Genomic DNA, 20024 nt, shown 5'->3' with positions numbered 1-20024 from the left:
GTCCACTCTATTGTCTTTATGGCTCTTTTTTGACCTATCAGTTTCTGTGATTTTTGTGGTCTACTACTTCCTTCCACAATGGGGGCATCCTGCCCCTGAGCCCGAGTTAACCCCATTGTAGGAGTGTTTCTGTGTCTTGAGGATTCTACACTGTCATTTTTTCCAGTCCTGGCACCAATGTGCCTACCAGGATTGGACACGTTTTTATCCTGGGTCTTGTGCACCCAGCTATCTTTTTTTATTTTTTAACCTACTTCTGTAGGTGATATATGCTACATAAAATACAGTCTATATACAAGTGTCATCTTGGTGAGATTTTGTGAAAAATAGGGTCCACCTCATGAAGGTACTCAACAACACTTTAGGATGAATTCAATTCCAGCAATACTACTCTCCTTTGCTTGCTGACTTATCATCTCTTCATTCGGACCCCCGTCTATAACAATAACAATAACATTGTGTACTGTAGGGTAGTGTTAATGTTATTAAAGATGTGCAGTATAGAATTCTTGCTTAGAAGGGCTGTCTGACTTCTTGATTAAGGTGTTGAATATGTGAGAATTATTAGATACATACATACATTAGCAATTCTGCCATTTTTGCTGTATATATGACTTCTTAGAGCTGTCTATGAATTACCGTATGTTTCTAAGCTGTCTTAAATAATTTATGGCATAATAGATTTAAATTTTTTCCAAACTTCTTCAGGCAATCTCCTGACTTTACTTTCATCCAGCTGGAGTGAGTTCAGTATATTTAATTTATTTATTTCCACTCTAACACCTATTACAAAGTGAATACTATCTAACTTCAATTTGTCATCCCAGGTAAAGACACACAGAAGTGTGAAGCATATTCCCCTAATCCAATAAGCACTCAGGCTCCCAGCCAGAGAGCACTGTTGAAAGGATTCACAACTAAAATGTGAAGCCAGTGAGGTGAGCTCAGCAAGGAGTAGTGATGGCAATGTATTTAAAAGAAAACATTAACATTGGACTGGACAAAATATATCACAAAATCAGTGCCATAAAGGGAAGACTGTTATAAGGTTCACAGGTGGTGTGCAGGAGTACCACAACCCTATACCTTACCTTAGAAAAGCCTTTTCTGTAAGACTGGCACAACACAAGGTACTCAGACACAGACCACATGCATCAATACACACATAGCAGTAAATGTATCCTCTTACCTAGCTCTTACTCTTAACACTAATCCACAGAGACACGTGCACACACACACACACACACACACACACACACACACACACACACACACACACACACACACACACACACACACACACACACACACACACACACACACACACACACACACACACACACACACACACACACACACACACTCTCTCCCAACTGTAATACCCAACCTTTCCTACACTTACTTTGCCCACACACTGTTCATCCAACACCATTAATAACGCCAGCATTAGATGAAAACTACATTTGATAAAACACACTTTTGAGAAATTTCCCATGCAAGCAATCACTCAAGAATGTGACCATTCCAACACATGAAGGTAACCAGTATATACATACATATATATATATATATATATATATATATATATATATATATATATATATACACATCATCATCTTCTTTCGGCTGTTCCCGTTAGGGGTCGCCACAGCAGATCACCTGTTTCCATTTCTTCCTGTCCTCTGCATCTTGCTCTGTCACACCAACCACCTGCATGTCCTCTCTCACCACATCCATAAACCTTATCTTAGGCCTTCCTCTTTTCCTGTTACCTGGTAGCTTCATCCTTAGCATCTTTTTCCCAATATACTCAGCATCCCTCCTCAGCACATGTCCAAACCAACGTAATCGTGCCTGTCTGGCTTTGTCTCCAAACCTTCCAACCTGGGCTGACCCTCTAATATACTTATTCCTAATCCTGTCCACCCTCTTCACACCCAGTGCAAATCTTAACATCTTTAATTCTGCCACATCCAGCTCAAACTCCTGCCTTTTTGTCAATGCCTCTGTCTCCAACCCATATAACATAGCTGGTCTCACTACCCTCTTGTAGACCTTCCCTTTCACTCTTACTGGTACTCGTCTGTCACAAATCACTCCTGACACTCTTCTCCACCCACTCCATCCTGCCTGTACTCTCTTCTTCACCTCTCTTCCACACTCACCGTTACTCTGAACTATTGACCCCAAGTATTTAAACTCATCCACCTTCGCCACCTCTACTCCTTGCATCCTCACCATTCCATATAGGTACCAAAAACTTTTACAAAACTTACCTAAAAGTCATAAAGTCATCACCAGGATGTCAGGAGTTGTCAGGCAACCTCACATTAACAGTAGGATGCATGCACACTCCTATGTCCTAAAAAAGACACAAACTGCATTTACCATAATCCACTGTACAAAAAAAAAAAAACATAACTACTTATATGACCCATGCATGCACAGTGCATTATGAAGCTGTCCCCAGATGCAGAAGATGGTGGAGAAAGATTACAACAGCAAGAAGTTCAGAGATGCAGTACCATTATTTAAAAAAGTAAGCAATTTCTTTTCTTTGTTTCTTTTTTTTTTTTTTTAATAATGGCATTGTATAATCACAGAAGTTCATTCCTGTGTGTGTGTGTGTGTGTGTGTGTGTGTGTGTGTGTGTGTGTGTGTGTGTGCGCGCGCAAGACTGTCTTACATATGGCTGGTTTAGTAATTTGATCACTTTTAAATCATACCAGCTATGGGTAAAACCGTCATATCCCATACCTAGTTATGGATTATTGTGAAATTGTGCCATATTACAGAAAGCTAAGTAATATCCAGTTAAACAAAGGATGTAGTTCCTCGTCTCTTTCTAATTCACAGCATTAAAATAATAACCACCCCACCCCCAAAGTGCAGACTAACACAGACAATCCCCACTTACAACCTTAGTACACTTTCCCAGTATGCACCCATACTTCAGACTCCCCTGACCAGACTACACTACATTTCAATAATCACTGCTTTAGAATTCTAGGTTTTGAACTATAGGAGACTCTTGCCTAGTCTCAAAACAAGGAATTTCCTATTCAGTCTTTCAAAACAAATTCCAAGCTAATCTCTGCAAAACTCCCAGTGTGAGTGATTCATATCTCACAGAATTAGTTAACTTTCTTTTCCATATTATACATCCATTAAACTCATAGTCTCACTCTGATACAATTGCTATTCTATTGTATTATTATTTAAACTATATCTTAGAAAAAGATAATCTTCTGTTCTATATATTTATCTTTATTCTGAGCTTCATTGTTGTTTTTTGTTTCTGTATATGTAGTGTGATATCATGTTGTTTATATTACATTTTTTCTATATCTTTGCCCGGTGTTTCAAAATTAATTTTGAATAAATTAGGTTTCGATTCTTTGTACTCTTGTGAGCTGAGCATGAAATTGGTTCACATTGAACAGTGCTGTATCCTGATAAACAAATTAAAATAAAATACAGTAAAATAAAATAAAGTAGAAAGAGTCTATGTAACAACTGATCTTACCTTTTCTTCTGCCCAAACAAATATCCTGTTCCAAAGTCTCGCCTCCAAAAAACTTTCTACCTGTTGCAAAAATAAAAAAAAAAAAAAAGGTAATTTGCAGCAAGAAGTATTCTGCATACATAGTAGTGGCTCAGGTTAATGTAAAAGTAATAATGGGTTCATGTATGCATACAGAAACAACCTGCTGTTGTTTATCTAACTGAAAGTCAAATCCTGGTATTTGATAACACACACACACACACACACACACACACACACACACACACACACACACACACACACACACACACACACACACACACACACACACACACACACACACACACACACACACACACACACACACACACACACACACACACACACACACACACCAATATTCTTGTCGCTGATATTTTACAATGTTATTATCAGTGGGATAGGACCTAGTACATATAGATGCCTGTTTATCAGGGATGATCATAGGAGGTTACTAGGTTAATGGCCCTGGGGCCCTTACAAGCCTAGCCAAGAGTTTATACCCAGAAAGAAACCTCAGTCAGCACCTGTTGCCCCTGTCAGTGAGGGACACAGGTGGAACCCCTGAGACAAATTTGTGGTTACCCATCCACTCATTAAAGTTGCGCTTGAAGAGGGTCAGTGAGGTGCTCTGTCTGACGTGTATGGGGAGTCTATTCCAGAGATGGGGCAGCATCTGGGAGACAGGAGACAAACCTGTCTTCCCATCAGGTTTTGTTGATGTTGCATATTAGATTTAGGCCTTTTGAGTGGGTAGTGTGTGAGGAGTTAGACTTACGGATATGGAGCATCTCTAGTAGGGCAGGGTCTGGTATTGCCTTGTGGGCGAGGTACAAACCACGCCTGAGCAATCACTATGTTACCGAGTAGAGTGATAATGATTTGAGCCTGTCTGCAAGGGACAGGTGTTGGAGGCCATGGATTCTCTTTGTGAGGTATTTCAGTGGCCTTTCTAGTTGGTGCAGATATTTGGAGAGGTACATCCCAAACAGGGCATTAAACACAATTATTGGTCTAATGAGGGAGGAGTATAGAGAGGTAATAACCTCCTTTTTTTCTGGATGCAATCCCTTTACTTATGAGATGAACCAAGTAAAAGGCTTTTCTGTCCACTGCCGCTACAGGATGGTCGAATGTGAGATTGTTATCAACCTGAGTGCCCAAGTCTCTTAACACAGGTTGTGTGCTTAGGGGGTTGCCGTTGAGGTGATAATCAGTAGGGTCATGCTTTTGCCGAATGGTATGATGATACATTTTTTTTGCATTTAGCTTGAGGCCATGACTTTGGCACCAGTCATTATTTGTTGTGAGACCCTCTTGCAGTATGTTAACATAATTTGGGGAGTCAATGACAGCACTCAACTTACAGTCATCTGCAAACTTGGTCAGCCACAGACCTTTCGTCTTTACCTGGATCTATGAGAAATAGATGCCAAACAGTAGGGGTCCCAGGACAGATCTCTGTGGAACTCCACTAGTGACAGGTCTGCTATCAGAGGTGGAGGTGCCTATTTTGACATTGAGGGTCCTGTTGGTGAGCCAGTTGGCCACCCACCTGATGAGATAGGGATTTACTCCAAGTTGTGTTAGCTTTTCAATGATGCCTGAATGGGGGGATTGTGTCAAAGGCCTTGGCCAAGTCAAGGTAAGTTGTATGCACTGACTTTCCCTAATCCAAGGCCTTGGTAACAGTCTCAAAGAAGTCAACCAGTTTCAACAGGCAAGATCTGCCTTGATGAATCCAAACTGGGTGGGGTCAAGTGCTTGGAGTTTGCCTATGCCCTTGTGTATGAGATCCATAATAACATGCTCCATGGCTTTACAGATCAGACTTATCAGGCTAATGGGGTGATAGTTTCCAGGGTCAGTAGTGGCACCATCTTTGTACAAGAGAATGACAATGGTGGAATGAAGCCTATACTTATGCTGTGGTTGAATAGGGTGCTCAATGGTGAATTCTAGTTCTTGCTGGATTGGTGCAGAATACATCCTGGGATTCTATCAGGTCCCATGGAAGCTGTGTTCTTTGCCTTGGATAGGGCCTGTAACACTTGGTCTATGGAAATGTGAGGTGTGGGACAAGTATTGGGGATGTTGAAAGGGCCTTTGGGGGGGCAGGGGGTGAAGTTTGTGCTGAACCTATCTGCTAGCAGGTTGGCTAAGTCAACAGGATCAGTGCAAGTGATACTGTTAAGTACCAATTCAGAACAAACCTGGGCTTTGCCACAGAGGTTCATGATGTAACTGAAGACTTTATGGTTTCCCTTTGTTTTGGAGCCTAGTTTCGATTCATAATTAGCCTTGGAGGTTTTCAATAGTGATATAATTTGCTTGCTGAGGCTAAGGAGGGAGTTTTTTTCCAATTTGGAATTTGTTCCTTTTTATTTTATTTATTTATTTTATTTAATATTTGTTTACTGGGAAAGTCCAACTTGGAACAAAGCTAATTTTCAGTGGAGTCCCGGGAAGAAATGCTCCAGACACGTCTTTGTAACATGGGAGGAAACCCAAGTACCCTGAGGAAACCCACACAGATGCAGGGAGGACATGCCAACTCCACACAGAAGGTACCCTAGCCAAGAATTGAACTGGAGAACCTCTTGCTGTGAGGTGACAATGCTACAGCTGCACCACTGCACCGTCCTTTTTACCCTTGGGCAGCAGTTTCTTCCTTTTGTTGTAAAGCCTGTTGATAGAAGATATCCACTAAACAGGTTTGTATTTCCTTGGGGAGCAGGTTTTAGTTCTATTGGGTATGGCTGAGTCCATGCAGTTGTACAGGTGCTTGTATACTGCATTGGCGTACTGTTCAGCATAGCTGTCTGCATCCTCTGAAGGGGCGGTGGTGTGAAGCTACAGATATCCTCCCTTAGGAGGTTGTAGTCAGCCTTTGAGAATTTTTTTAGCTTGATTACGGCTGGGGGGGGAGCAGTTGGGTGGGATACAAACTTTGAATGAGACAGTCCTATGATCTGACCTCACCAGGGAAGAATATACTATGGGAGTGGTGCAGCGGTCGCTCATGTTGGTAAGAACCAAGTCCAGAATGTTATCTCCCCTTGTGGAGGATGAGACAAGCTGGTCTAGTGTGTTAGAATTGTTGAAATTGAGGAATCATTGAGAGAGTGCATTAGTACAAGAATAATTCACCCAGTCTATGGTAGGGTAGTTGAAGTCACCAAGGATCAGGGTGTTAGGGGGTACCTTGATGGAGTCAAGTAGATCCAGGTAAGAGGAGTGGGTGCCCTGAGTCATGGAGGTGGGTCTATAGCTAGCTACAACTTGGATGGGTGCCTTGCCAGCTGTCAGTTGTACCTGAAGTAGTTCCAGTGTGTCATGCTGGCAAACCAGTCTGGAGGTGTGCCTGTCCTTAATTAAGATAGAGACTTCACCACACTTAGTCTTCCTGACCACATTTTGGGGTCAGAATGTGTGGAATGAGGTTTAGCCTGGTAAGGCAGGGGTGCTCTCCATAGCCCTGAACCAAGTTTCCGTGACTGCACAGACATCGGCATCTTCCAGTGTAAGGAGAGCCTCCAGTGAGCCCATTTTCAGGTTAATGCTGCTAGTATTAAGCAGCATGACCTTCAATTTGCTTTTTGACAGATCTTTATGTTGGAAGGTTTGTCTTTGGGACATTGCCTAAAAAAGGCACAATGGGGGAGGCGAGAGCCTTGGCCAGGATCTAGAAACCCAGTGATGACAGGTGAAGGCCATCTCTGGCAAAGAATCGAGGCTTGTCGAACATATCATCCCAGGCAGACAGATACTGGATTCCCTTGGAATGACACCAGAAACTAAGCCAATTGTTGAAGTCAATTAGTTTTTGTTGGCATTATGGTATCATTCTTGGTGAAGGTAGGATGCTGCTTAGGGCTAGGATCATACCTGCCTGGGACACATACTCTGAGAGTTCAATCATGTCTCTCTTCATATAGTCCAGGGAGGTACATCTTAAGTCATTCACACCAACATAGACAATGACAGAGTCGTACTTGTACTTGTTGTGCAGAGACTTAAGTCCTTGCGTGATGTGGTGGATTCTAGCACCAGACAGACAACTGACCGTGACCTTCTTCTTATCGAGCCTGGTGAGGGGGACATTGGTGTGTCTCAAAATTGAGTCACCAATGACTAGTATGAGAACCATAGCACTCAAACTATTAGCACAAGGATTCTGGACAAATCCAAAAATAATGGTATGACAAAAGCTCCAAAATCAGAAAAATATTTTAAATATTGCTCTTATAAACTTAGAAATTTGTTAAAATAACAAATTTTGCCTTAGCATGCATATTCTGAAAAGATATTAAGTCTAAAACTGAAATGTCTGTCATTATTCAGTGACTCCAGTCCTCAATGATTTGCAAGAAAACCACAGATTTTAGGACAAGCAGACCAATAATATGTGGCACAAAATATGGACATTCTGTGAAATTCTGGAAAGTTGACAGGTATTGTTAGAACTCTTATCCTTCTGTTCTCTCTTATCTGGTCAAGTGAGTCATTCAGAATCAAATAGTATTGAGCAGATGTTGTGGGAATTAAGCATAATTTTTCATGAAGTGGTAGTATTGACATTATGGGAAACATTAAACATCTGGTAGTGACCTATGAGATTCCCACATCTGGAATATGGAAACAGAGGGAAGTGCCAGAAGCTCTGTAAGAGTCATAATAGAACAGAACATAAGGACACCAGTGAGGACATTATTTTTAACCAAGTCCTTACCAGAACAACTGTGGTGGTGAGCAAAGATAAGAGAGATACTGGATAACTGTGATTATGCCATAGTACAGTACACCATCCCTGGTGTGTTAGTGGAAAGGGCCATAGGCTGGTGACAAAAACTGAGGACATGGGAAAAGCTGTGAATGTGCACTGGCCCAACAGCAAGAGAAGAAAGAGGTGTGGGGTAAAAAGAAAGGAGTAGTATGAATTGGGAAAGAAAGGGAAAAAGTTAAATGAGAGAAGTCAGTGAAATTAGAAAGCAAATAATATTGAGGTGTGGGGTACAGAATGCAAATGAAAACCTATGCAGGTACTAAAAATAGAGGTAACAAAGCCCACCTCAAAGGTCAAGGCAGGCTTAAAGAAGGAAACATTTGGGAGTGGGGTATGGGCAAACAAAATACTTCACTCATGCTTGAGAATGTGGGAATAACTGGCAGGAGGTTGTCGGGTAAAGGTGTCACTGCAGAATAAGAAGTGGAAGTTTAAAAAGTTAAATACAGTACATAATACAGAAATACTAAATTAGTTTTTTTTCAGCTGTGTTTCTACTAAGGAGAAATGAGGCAAGATGTCAGCATAGAGAGGCAAAACAACTGGACACTGAGGCAAGTGAAGGGAGGTGAGAACATGACTACAGAGGTAGAGTGGGAATTAAAGGAACTTCAGGAAGACAATAAAAGGGTCTAAAGGAGTTACCTTTCAGTGTGCTTAAAGAGCTGGTAGTAGTGACTGGTAACCCCCTGCCAGAACTGCACAAACTCTTAGGAAACAAGATTGTTGCTACAAAATTGGAGGATGGTGGTAACAGTTACCTGAAATAAAGATTCAACCAGGGATGGCGCCAGGCAATCACAGGATATTACTCTTAGTTCCACCTTACATGAGACTGGTGGAAGAATTAACTGGCATGAAACAGACCACACAGTTGTGAAGTGGATAAAAAAATAATGACTGACCTGAAGCAGAAGGTTATAACTAAGTGAAAATGGTCTGTGGCAAACCTAATAAGAAGTAGTATATAACAGGGTTCATTGTCTTGTCTTTCACATACGTCTAGCCATCTCTTTTCTAAACTACTTTTCACGGACAGGGTTGTGGTGATAGCAGAGTGAGCAGGACAGACATGACTTATCAATGCCCATCAACAGTTTCCAAGGCATTATATAGAATCCCTGGGTGTTCTTAGGCCATTTGAATGCAATATTCTTTCCAGTGTGTTCTGGGTCTGTCCTGGGACCAACTCCCACTGAGATGTGCTTGGCACATCTTCCACAGGGGACAACCAAAAGGTATCCTTAGTAGGTGCCCAAACCACCTCATCTAACTCCTCTCAGTCCAGAGGAGCAACATCTGTACTTCAGGATCTTCCCAGATTGACAAGCTCCTCACTCTGTCATGGAGAGTGAGTCCAGCAATCCTGGAAAAGGATCTGTTTTCTTTGTTTGTTTCTATGACCATATAATTTCAGTTACTACCTAAAGCTTGTGACAACAGAGGAAGGATGCGACTGACTGGTAAACTGGGATCTACATCCTGGGACTCATCAATTGCTTCAGCACCAAAGTCCAGTACAATTCTGAGGGTCTGTGCCTGTTTGCATGTCCTTCATGTGCATATACAACAGTGAACTGAAAACCTGCTTACTCTAATAATGTTTTGGTAAAGTACAGTTTAAGGATAGACAGATTTAAGCAATAATATATTCTTAAAATGGGTTTTACCTTAGAGAGATAAAAGAAGGGTCCACTTTCATTTTCATATAAAGCTCTTCCTGTGTGATACATTAGCAACCCAAAGTCAAAGAGAGGGCCAGGGACTTCTCTTCCATCTACCTGTTAATGACAGTAAAGTAATGTAACACTTACATCAGAAAACACATTAGATTGCACATAACAGAAGTGCACATACCATCATATTGTGCTCCACCATGTTCCATGCCCTTGGCCTGAGCATCAAGATAGGGGCATCTGATATAGGTGGCACATCTAGAATAAAATAGGAACAAGACTGATAAATAAAATGGACCAGTATACTAATAATACAGCAATGAATATAAATGTGGTTACCTGGGATCATGTTATGAACTGCTCTGTAAACATTGAAGAGTCCCTTAATTTGATTAAAAAATGTTGGACAGTTTCCATCATCAAAATCAACCTGAAAATAAAACAGTTTTTTTAAAAATATCAAATATGTGAGAACTTTTGTTGGGGGGGAGTAGACTAAGTTTCATCTATTTGAGAATGTTTAGTCACAAAAGACATAAGAAGTTACCACTTCTTGTCATCCATAGAAAAAAGGGGAGCCACAGAAATATATACAAATGAATGCAATTCCCAAAACTGCAGCAATATATATGCTAACGTCAGTTATGTAAACATATAATGAACACAATAAAATGCACAATAGTGTACCACACATAACACAAAAATAAGAGCTTCAGATGATTGTTGTAACATTTGGTATATGGAACAAAACTTGAAACAGTATAGGGAAGTCTGGAGCAGATGTTATTCCAAGATCCAGTTTCAGGGAAAAGTGCAAAAGTAGTGAAATCACAAAGTGAATTTTGTAGCTTGCAATGCAAGCAAATGATGAACGGAAGCTAAAAGAGAACACTCAAAATGAGGGAAATCAAGGGGAAACTCAGTCTGAGGATTAGAGGAGATATGTGGTTTGAATAATAGAGAGATAAAGCCAGCCTTGCTTGGGGATATAAAATGGTAGAATGAGCAAGGTGCCCTCCTCTAAGACACAGAAGGAAAAGAGATATTGTATAAAGAATTAATCTGATTATAAAATGTTTGCCAATATGTAAACTCAGCAGCAAATAAAATGAGGTAAACTAAATATTTCTGAGATTAAAATAATTCTAAATTATTTCAGACAATTCATCTTCATGTTTTCTACCATGACAGTTGCTAGATTAATACATATTGATATTCTACAGGCCCTAGAACTATCATCAGCTTAATTGCTCTTTTTAATAGGAGAATGTGAGTATGGGCATGTTATAGCTAGTGAAACATATTTCTGAGATGAACATTTATACTTTAAGTCAAATGATAATACCTGGATACCCTGTGCAGTTGAGTTTAAAGCACCAAGAAAGCGTTCAGTGTCAGATGGTGGTGTGTCACCTATATCTACATGTCTGTTTTGTAATCTCCGTGGTACAGGTCGCACTTTCCAGTTGGAGTCACTGCGGATGTGAGCTGTTTCAGGGAAATATCCAGGTATGCCATTAGTCTGGTCCAACCTGACCTTTCTTGCAATTCTCTGCCACAAAATCTAAATTCAAAAACATAATTATATATTTGTACAGCTACATAATAATTATTATTAGAAGCTGATCAATAACTATAAATAACTGTTCACTCCAAGGCCCAGTGTAAATCAAACTAATATCCAAACACAAATGTTGGTGCAGTCAACACAATGACCATGCTACTGACAATAATATAAAATAACAGTAAATCAAGTTAAGCACTTTCATCTACAGTTCTTTAAAGAATTCATTAAGATTCTTCTTTTTGTGTTTCTTTTCTTACAGGCTGTTCTGTTAGAAGTGTATTCTAACATATGTCTTAAACTGGTGCAGGTTCTTCGTCTCCGTGTATCCTTAGCCATATATATGCACCTTTTGGGCTTTCTAAGGCTATACCTCAGTCTTTGCTAACTTTATACATGCTAATGGATGTGTCTGGTGATAGCTTCCCCTTTTTATCATGGATTAGGCAGAGGCATATTTACTGGCTTATTTATCTTCTGATTTGCTTCCCCATACTGACAGTGTGACATATTAAAAGAACCATCATCTTTTCATTGTCTCCACAACTGCTGTCTATCAGCGACCAGGGTAAGTGACATTTCAAGAGCCCTTAAAACTCTTTCCTTCAGTATGTATAACTATGACATGATTGTAGTTCATTCTGGAGTGAAACACCTGGCATGAAAACCAATGAAAGACAGGTAGAAAGACTTGCTGGAACTTGCTACGCATGCTTCCATCGTGGATATGACTCTGGTCTTAAGTGGTAGCCTTCCCTCAATGAAAATGATGCTATGTTCATAAAAAGGTAAATGGTTTCAGCAACTGGCTAAGTAGCTGGTGTCATTCCAGGGGTCCAGTACATGATTCTCTGGAATGAGATGATTGACAATCCTACTTTCTTTGCCAAGGATGGTCTATATCTGTCATTCAAAGGCTTCCACATACTGAAGAAAGCCTTTGCTACCCCTCTTTTGTACCTTTTGTAAGCAGAGTTCATCTAATGAACATGACAGTCTAAGCAACAAATCAAATCATAAACTAGGAACATCAAGGTGGCCCTTCTCAATGCCAGGAGTTTTAGGAATGAACTTCTCAATCCAGAGGCAGGATTTCAGATCCATGCTGGAGGCTGGGAACATTCTGTAAGGGGGCATGGTTCTGGAAGTGTAGTGTGTCGGGCATGGTTGAGTTGCTGCAGAGATGGAATGATTAGCCACATTCCCCACTTCACAACCGCCTCTTGAAAATCACCATGGAACTGCAAGGTGTGGGAGAAACTGTGGGTAGGGTATTAATGAAACCCACCCCCAGAGGAGTGTAGATGGCTGAGACCTCCAGGACACCTTTAGGTTTCATGAATGGCTCCTGCAGTAAGCAGAGTAAGTTTGGGGGTTATGGAGTTGCTGGTAGAACCAGCGTGGATGTGAGGCACTGGTTAGCAGTGTCATGAGGATGATGCAGGTGACAAAAAATGTCTGATAAGATCTGAGCTCTGTCAGCTTGCTCTCAACTGTCCTGGTAGGCATAATACTTGAGGGTACTAAGATATACCTCAAAGTCCTCCTCCTACAGAAGTTGTTTTAATAGTGGCACTGTCCTTGAGGTAGTGACCAAGTTAGCTACCATGACCATCCCTTCAAATGCAACTGCTGTGGTCTGTTGTAAGTGCTGTGTTGTGGTTATTTTGATATGCAGATCCACACATAGGTTCACTCAAAAAAAATAATCCAGTACACCACAATACTGTTCTTTAGAGGAGTTACAATTACATTGGCAATGATAGGTGTAGTTTTAGTGCTTTGGCATTAATAATGAGACAAAATATCTGCATTCTCCAAAGATAGGGAAGACTAAAGCAGGTGAGACCACTACTGTTTATAAAAATAATAGTTTATTATATACAAATCAAAATAAAGACAGTAAGTTGGCAACTAAACCTGTATACCTATAATCACTATCAGGGAATCAGAACATTTGAATCATGACATCGTTCATTTAACTAATGTGGAAGAGAGGAGATAGTAATATTTAAACCTGTTTTAAATTACAACATTTACTGTATTGGAATGCCATTCCTATTTTTATTATACCCATAAAAATTTATGTCTTTAGTGTTATCTGTTTTTCAGTGATTCTCACATACATTAAAACATGCACAGCTGTTTTAAAATATATACCATTATTTTTCAAAATGAATCTTTCAAGCCAGAACTTTCAGTTTGCTTTATAAACAAGTCATCAAAACATTTCACTTTGCTAAACTGTTCAGACATTTGACCAAAGTGCCATAAGTAAGGAAGAAAACTGTAGACTATAACCAAGCTGTGGGTATTTCGATCATAAACTTTGGTAGATTTACAATAGTCCAGCCTTTGTAGTTACATCAAGCAGTAGTGTAGATAAGGTGGGGCAAAGGGGACAGCCACCCTGGCTCAAAGTGTTACTGAATGCAATTGACCCATCCCAATTGCTCTTTAGTGCATACTAGCATTTAGAAATAAATACCTGTATTGCATTTGCCCCATGTGTGGTATAAATTGCAGAAAATGCTTATTACAAATGCCTCAGTTTAAAAAAGAAAGGTTTTTTGTGGGGGTTGTGTGTGTTCAAAACTGAGCATTGTAGTGTTCTGTGAGTGGTATAAACTGTAGCAAACTGCTTGCTATAAAAGTAGGAAACAGTTTGTTACAGTTTTACTTTTTTGCTCTTCTCAGCTGCAAAAATAGCTAGCTACACCTCTGACATCAAGTGGCTCTTTGTCATATTTCTTTAAAAACAGTTTAAAAAACTGCATACACCTTATGTTGTATTTTTTTACTTTTCCCCACTGCTGCATGTCATCACACTGATCCCATATATATATATATATATATATATATATATATATATATATATATATATGGTCCACGGTGGTACGGTGGTAGCATTGTTACCTCACAGCAAGAGGTTCTCCCATTCAATTCTCGGCTTGGCTTGGGAGTGCCTTCTGTGTGGAGTCTGCATGTCCTCCCCGCGGTTGGGTAGTGTTCGAAAGACATGTGTGCGTAAATGGGCATGCCTTCCTTGAAGGTTGGGCGTCGAGCTGGCACCTCGGCGTTTCATAAAAAATCTACTGCCAATCATTAGTGGACTAGAGTTCCACTGTGGTGACCCCTTACCAGGAAAAAGCCGAAAGACAAACAACAAAAACAACATATATATATATATATATATATATATATATATATATATATACACACACACACACACACACACACACACACACACACACACACACACACACACACACACACACACACACACACACACACACACACACACACATGCATATATAGGGGGTGGGTTAGTGAAGTCTAGACAAAGGAGCATGTTTGCCTGCAAAAATAGCTTTTTTTTGCTGCAGTTCTGAGTTACATTTCTTCATTTAGGAAAATGGATATGGGTTACTTATACTACAGTAATACATTCTAATATATATAGGTAAACCTTTTTTTGTTTGCTTAAAATATTGTATGAAACTTTTTAAATGATTACAAAGTATAAAAAGACTTTAAATATAATAAAATAAGAGAGTAAATTGAACTATATTGTTTAAAGATGAAATAACAATACAACTATTTACAATATACATAGAATGACTGAGACTTGTTAATAATTAACACAAGAGATGCATAAAAATTCTAAAAACAAATTAAACTGATTATGAGTATGATGAGAATGAATGTTTTAATGAGATACAATACTTTCAGACAAGGATTGTTCTTAAACTTGTTAAGATAAATCCTATTCTCTTTTATTGCTGTTTCTTTGATTTCCATATCTTTCAGAAGAATAAGAAAATCTTCAAATTTTGATTCTGAAGAATTCTTCCAGTTTATTGTAATAATTTTCCTGACCACAGCAAGAAGTGTCCAAGTTAGAAAAGTCTTTTTTGATTTTTTTTTTGTTTCCAGTATATTAAAGAGAACCATCTGTTTGTTAAAATGAAGGTATCATTCCATAAATCTTTAAAAAAATGCTTGCAATCTTTCCCAAAATGTATGAACCAAAAAAACAGTCATAAAACATATGTGACCAGTTAGCCTTAGTATGTTTTTTTACATCTCCAACATTCAGAAGTACTTTCTTTTCTCATTTTGGCAACCCTTACAGGAGTTAAAAAAAGCTCTAAACAAAAATTTCCATGTAAATAAACTGTAATATAAGGTCCAAGATGTGTTTTTAATAGATGAAAGAAGTTGTATTTTATTTTGTTCAGTTAATGCTATATGATACTCTTTAGTAAAAAAATTCTAAAACTTCTTATTTAAGTTATAACTATCTTTAGCTAGTATTGAATGTACTTTAGAGATTAAATTATTAAATTCTCGATATTTGTAAATAATTTCATTTCAAATGTTAATCCATTCTGGGATCTCAACACATCTTGAATAGAATAAAGAACTTGGCTTGAATTGATGTTAAAACTAAATGTGTATGAATTGTATCAGTGTTATTAATATTAAACTCTAAGCATATGAAGTCTATAGATTTAACTGTAATTTCTTCAAAACATTGATATCCACAATAAAATTGTCAATTTTTCCAGGACTTAAGTGTGTGAGTTGGTAGCTTATTAATATTTTTTTTTTGTGAAAGAGAATGGAATAAGGGATTCAAACCAAAATCTATAATTTGGAGTGACCAATATTATGTTCTTAAATGTTTTTAAAATTGAATTTTTATCATTAGAATTAGATGGGGAATATATAGGAATTTGAATATATTCACAAATATAAAACAGGGGTTATATGATTTAATGTTTATTTAGTCTTAAAAGTTGAGTTTATTTACATTGAACATGTGATAATATATGATTTTCCAATTTGTTATATAATTATTGTCTAGCCAATTGAAAATTGTTTTCATAATTATTGCTTTTGCATAAGTTTCTATATTTGGGAAGTTTACACCTCCAGATTTCCAAGGTCTAAAATGATGATTTATACTTAATATAGGTTTATTTGGATATCATAGGAAATTAATACTTTATTTATTGTTTGTTTCTTATTAGGTGGCATTATAAGAGACTGAATTATAGTAAATATTTTTGGGAAATAGAGTCATTTTAATAATTTGCTCAAATGAAATAAAAAAAATATTCCAGGGATTAATTAAATTAGTTAAAAAGGTTATTATTTTTTCATAAATGAAGTTTGTAGTCTCCCATGTATTTTTAAAAAATATGAATTCCTAAGTATAAATTAGTAGATTATTTGCCTATTAAATGATTATCTGTATTTAATGAATTTTTCTTATTGATAAGAAGATAGTCAGATTTAGAATTATTAAAATGTAAATTAGACATATTTTGGAATTTTCTTATAATTGTCTCAAGTTCTTCAAATGTTTCAGAAGATTTTTTTAAAGTTAATAGTATATCATCAGCAAATAACATAATTTTGGAATTATATTCCTGATTAATCTCTAAACCTTGAGTTTTTGTATTTGAATTAATAAGGATTACAAGTATCTCAATAGCCAAATTAAACAACAGAGGGGAAAGAGGGCTGCCTTGTTTAGTGCCTTTTCTTAAATTTATAACATTTGACGTGTATGGACCTAACTTTACATGTGCTTCATTATTATTGTAGATAGATGTTAACATTTTAACAAATTGGTAATGAACATCAAACAGATATAACACTTCTAATAAGCAATCCCAAATCTAATCAATCAAAATATTGTTCTATATCCAGACTAATAAATAAATATTCAGCTCTCCTGTTATTCATCACATCTGTATGAGTAATTTATTTTTTTAATCTTATCAGAGGTTTACCTTTTATAAATAAACACAGACTGATCTAAAGTAATTATATTTGGTAAAATTATTTTCATTCTATCTGCTAAAATAGACATAAAAATATAATCTACATTGAGCAATGATATAGGTCTATATGGGGAATATATCTGAGGGTTTTTACCTTCTTTTATAATTGCAATAATCAAGGAATAATTCCAAGAAGGTGGCAATTGATCTAGATTTTCTACCTTTATCAAGACATTATATAAATTTGTTATAATTTTTTGAGGGAATAATTTGTATAGCTCTGGACTAATACCATCATTTCCATGAGCATTATTAGATTTGATGATTTTTTTATTAATTTCTTGTAAAGATACACATTTTAATAGATTTATTTTTGTGAGGAAGAGATTTGTTTTGTTTACTAAGGATTGATCAATAGTTGTTATTCTTTTTCTCCATGTATTACCCTTTGAGTCAATGATTAATTTCTAAAAAATGTCTAATATATCACCAACATCTGAATTTAACTTAAATGTTATGAGATTTTTTATTTCTTTAATGTTATTATTTGTTTGAAATATAATTATTTTTGCTATGTTTTTTATGTGTTTATGAGATCTTGAGTAGAATGCTGTCATTAGTTTTTCTAAGGCTATTTCAGTTTTATGAGATAACAATTCATTATAATTATTATTAAGGGGTTTATCTCTTCCTTATTAACTCCAGTTTTGTTCTCTTCTTTTTTACTTCCTTTTAACTTTAATTGAATATCTAAGAATTTTTTATTCCTTTCTTTTAATTTGTCTTTGAACCAAGATATTGTCCTACCATAAATATATGTTTTAAATTAATCCCATACCATTATTAAATTAGAATCAGGAGTATCATTAAATAATAAAATGTTATCTCTTCAAATAGCCATGTTTTATATTCTTTCATTTTGGTAATACTTGCTGCAATTCTGGAAATATATGTTGGTCATTCAAAATCTGTTTCTATATTTAAAACTAATGCAGTATCATCTGAAAAAGGACAAGGTATTATATTGAAATTGGTTAATTTTGATGTACTATCTTGAGAAATCCATATTTTATCAATTCTTGTTTGAGTATCATGCTTGAAAGAATAATGGGTGAAATCTAAAGAATTCTTAACTTTGAAGTTAAATGCATCTTTAAAATTAAAAGGATCTTTCCATGTTTTAAAAGATTTAGCAATAGGGAGTAATTTGAATTTTCTACCACAGTTGGATTCGGCGTCATCCAAAAGACAGTTAAAATCACCACCTAGTATTAAATCTCTCATGTAATTATTTATTTCAAAGTAAAGGTGTTTTTAGCCAATTTAACTCCCATTCCAGGAAACCAGTATAAAGTGACCATGGTCAATATCTAATCTCTGTATTTTATAATAACTAGAGTGAATAAACCCTCCTTTTCCTTCATGTGTAAATAAAAATTGAGACATTCGAATCCCTTTTTTTCCATAAAATAGCTACTCCTCTTTTTTTAGATTTGAAAGAAGATTGAGCTAAGGTCAGATATTTATCAGATTTCCAATCATGATTATCATTTCCATTAGAAAAATGTGTCTCTTGGAGGAATACAACATGTGGTTTATTTAATTCTAAATATTTTAGTAGATTTGATCTTTTTAGCATTATTTAAACTGTTAATATTTAATGACAGTAAGTTTAATTCCATAGCATAGAATAAAGAAGAAAAGTTTTATTACAATTAAATATATTGATGCTAAGAAAAAATAATTTGAAAAGGTTATATGTTAGCTTGTGTTTAATTTATATCTGAAGAAAGGGGTTTCAGACAAACAGAAAAAAAGATTAATAATAACAACAGAAATGTTTTCACAGCATAAAAACCTATACATGGAATAACTATAATTCCTAGACTTTATCTGAGAAAAAAAATCTCAAAGCTAATACTCTCTGCCTAAAAATAGAAAAGAAAAAAAATCTATATTTTATTATGAGAGCTCTGCAGTAAAATACTAATATATTGGGAATTAATTAATAAAAATAGTTTATACACAATATAATGACTGACAAAGTAACAATATATAAATAGGTAATATCAGTGTATTAATACTGGTTTTTCTTCTCCCCTTAACCTTTATCTGAAAGCTAATTATATTTCGGAATTTACATAATAATATAGTATTTCTATATAAAATGAATATAGAACAATGTTTTTATTCTTCTTCTCTCTCTCCCTTTCCCTCCCCTTTGATATGATTCCAACAAGTGCATAAGCATATAAAATGATGTAATGTTATTACTAACATAACAGAAAGTGAAACCATAAAAAGTTAAAATATTTTCCTAATTAGACTCGGAAAAGGGTACAAAAATCTGTACTACAGCTTATCATTTGAGCAATAAAATGTCAATCTTGCAATTGTATAACTGCACAACATTACAAAGCAATGTACTGAGTATATTAAATACAAGATTTTATAATTTGTATTAGATAGTAAAATCTGAACAGCTATTCAGTTATAAATATTAATAAATTATTGAGAAAGTCTAAACTTATGCTAGCTTTAGTTCAACACCACTGTATTTCAGAACCTCTCACAGGGCTACATAGAGGTGGGGATGAAATGTATGAATAAACTGCTGAAAGATCTCAAAGCTTTTTGTATATATTACATAATCAGCTTC

General features: G+C 36.5%; 1 protein-coding gene across 3 annotated transcripts in view; it reads right to left on the bottom strand.

Moving 5' to 3' along the window:
* The window catches only part of LOC122793512 (malate synthase-like), a 512976-nt gene that overhangs the window by 370191 nt on the left and 122761 nt on the right, over window positions 1-20024 (bottom strand). For all 3 annotated transcript variants that reach the window (XM_044061636.1, XM_044061635.1, XM_044061634.1), the window contains 5 exons: window positions 11352-11570; window positions 10346-10436; window positions 10188-10264; window positions 10001-10111; window positions 3527-3586 (listed from right to left, as the gene is read on the bottom strand). In XM_044061636.1, coding sequence (XP_043917571.1) covers window positions 3527-3586; window positions 10001-10111; window positions 10188-10264; window positions 10346-10436; window positions 11352-11570 — 558 coding nt within the window. The remainder of the gene's footprint in view (window positions 1-3526; window positions 3587-10000; window positions 10112-10187; window positions 10265-10345; window positions 10437-11351; window positions 11571-20024) is intronic.

This window comes from Protopterus annectens, chromosome 2.part0, assembly GCF_019279795.1.
Source record: "Protopterus annectens isolate FY-2018-M chromosome 2.part0, PAN1.0, whole genome shotgun sequence".
NCBI classification, from domain to species: Eukaryota; Metazoa; Chordata; order Ceratodontiformes; family Protopteridae; genus Protopterus; species Protopterus annectens.
Note: the sequence above shows the minus strand (reverse complement) of the source record. Positions and strands in the feature narration are given on the sequence as shown.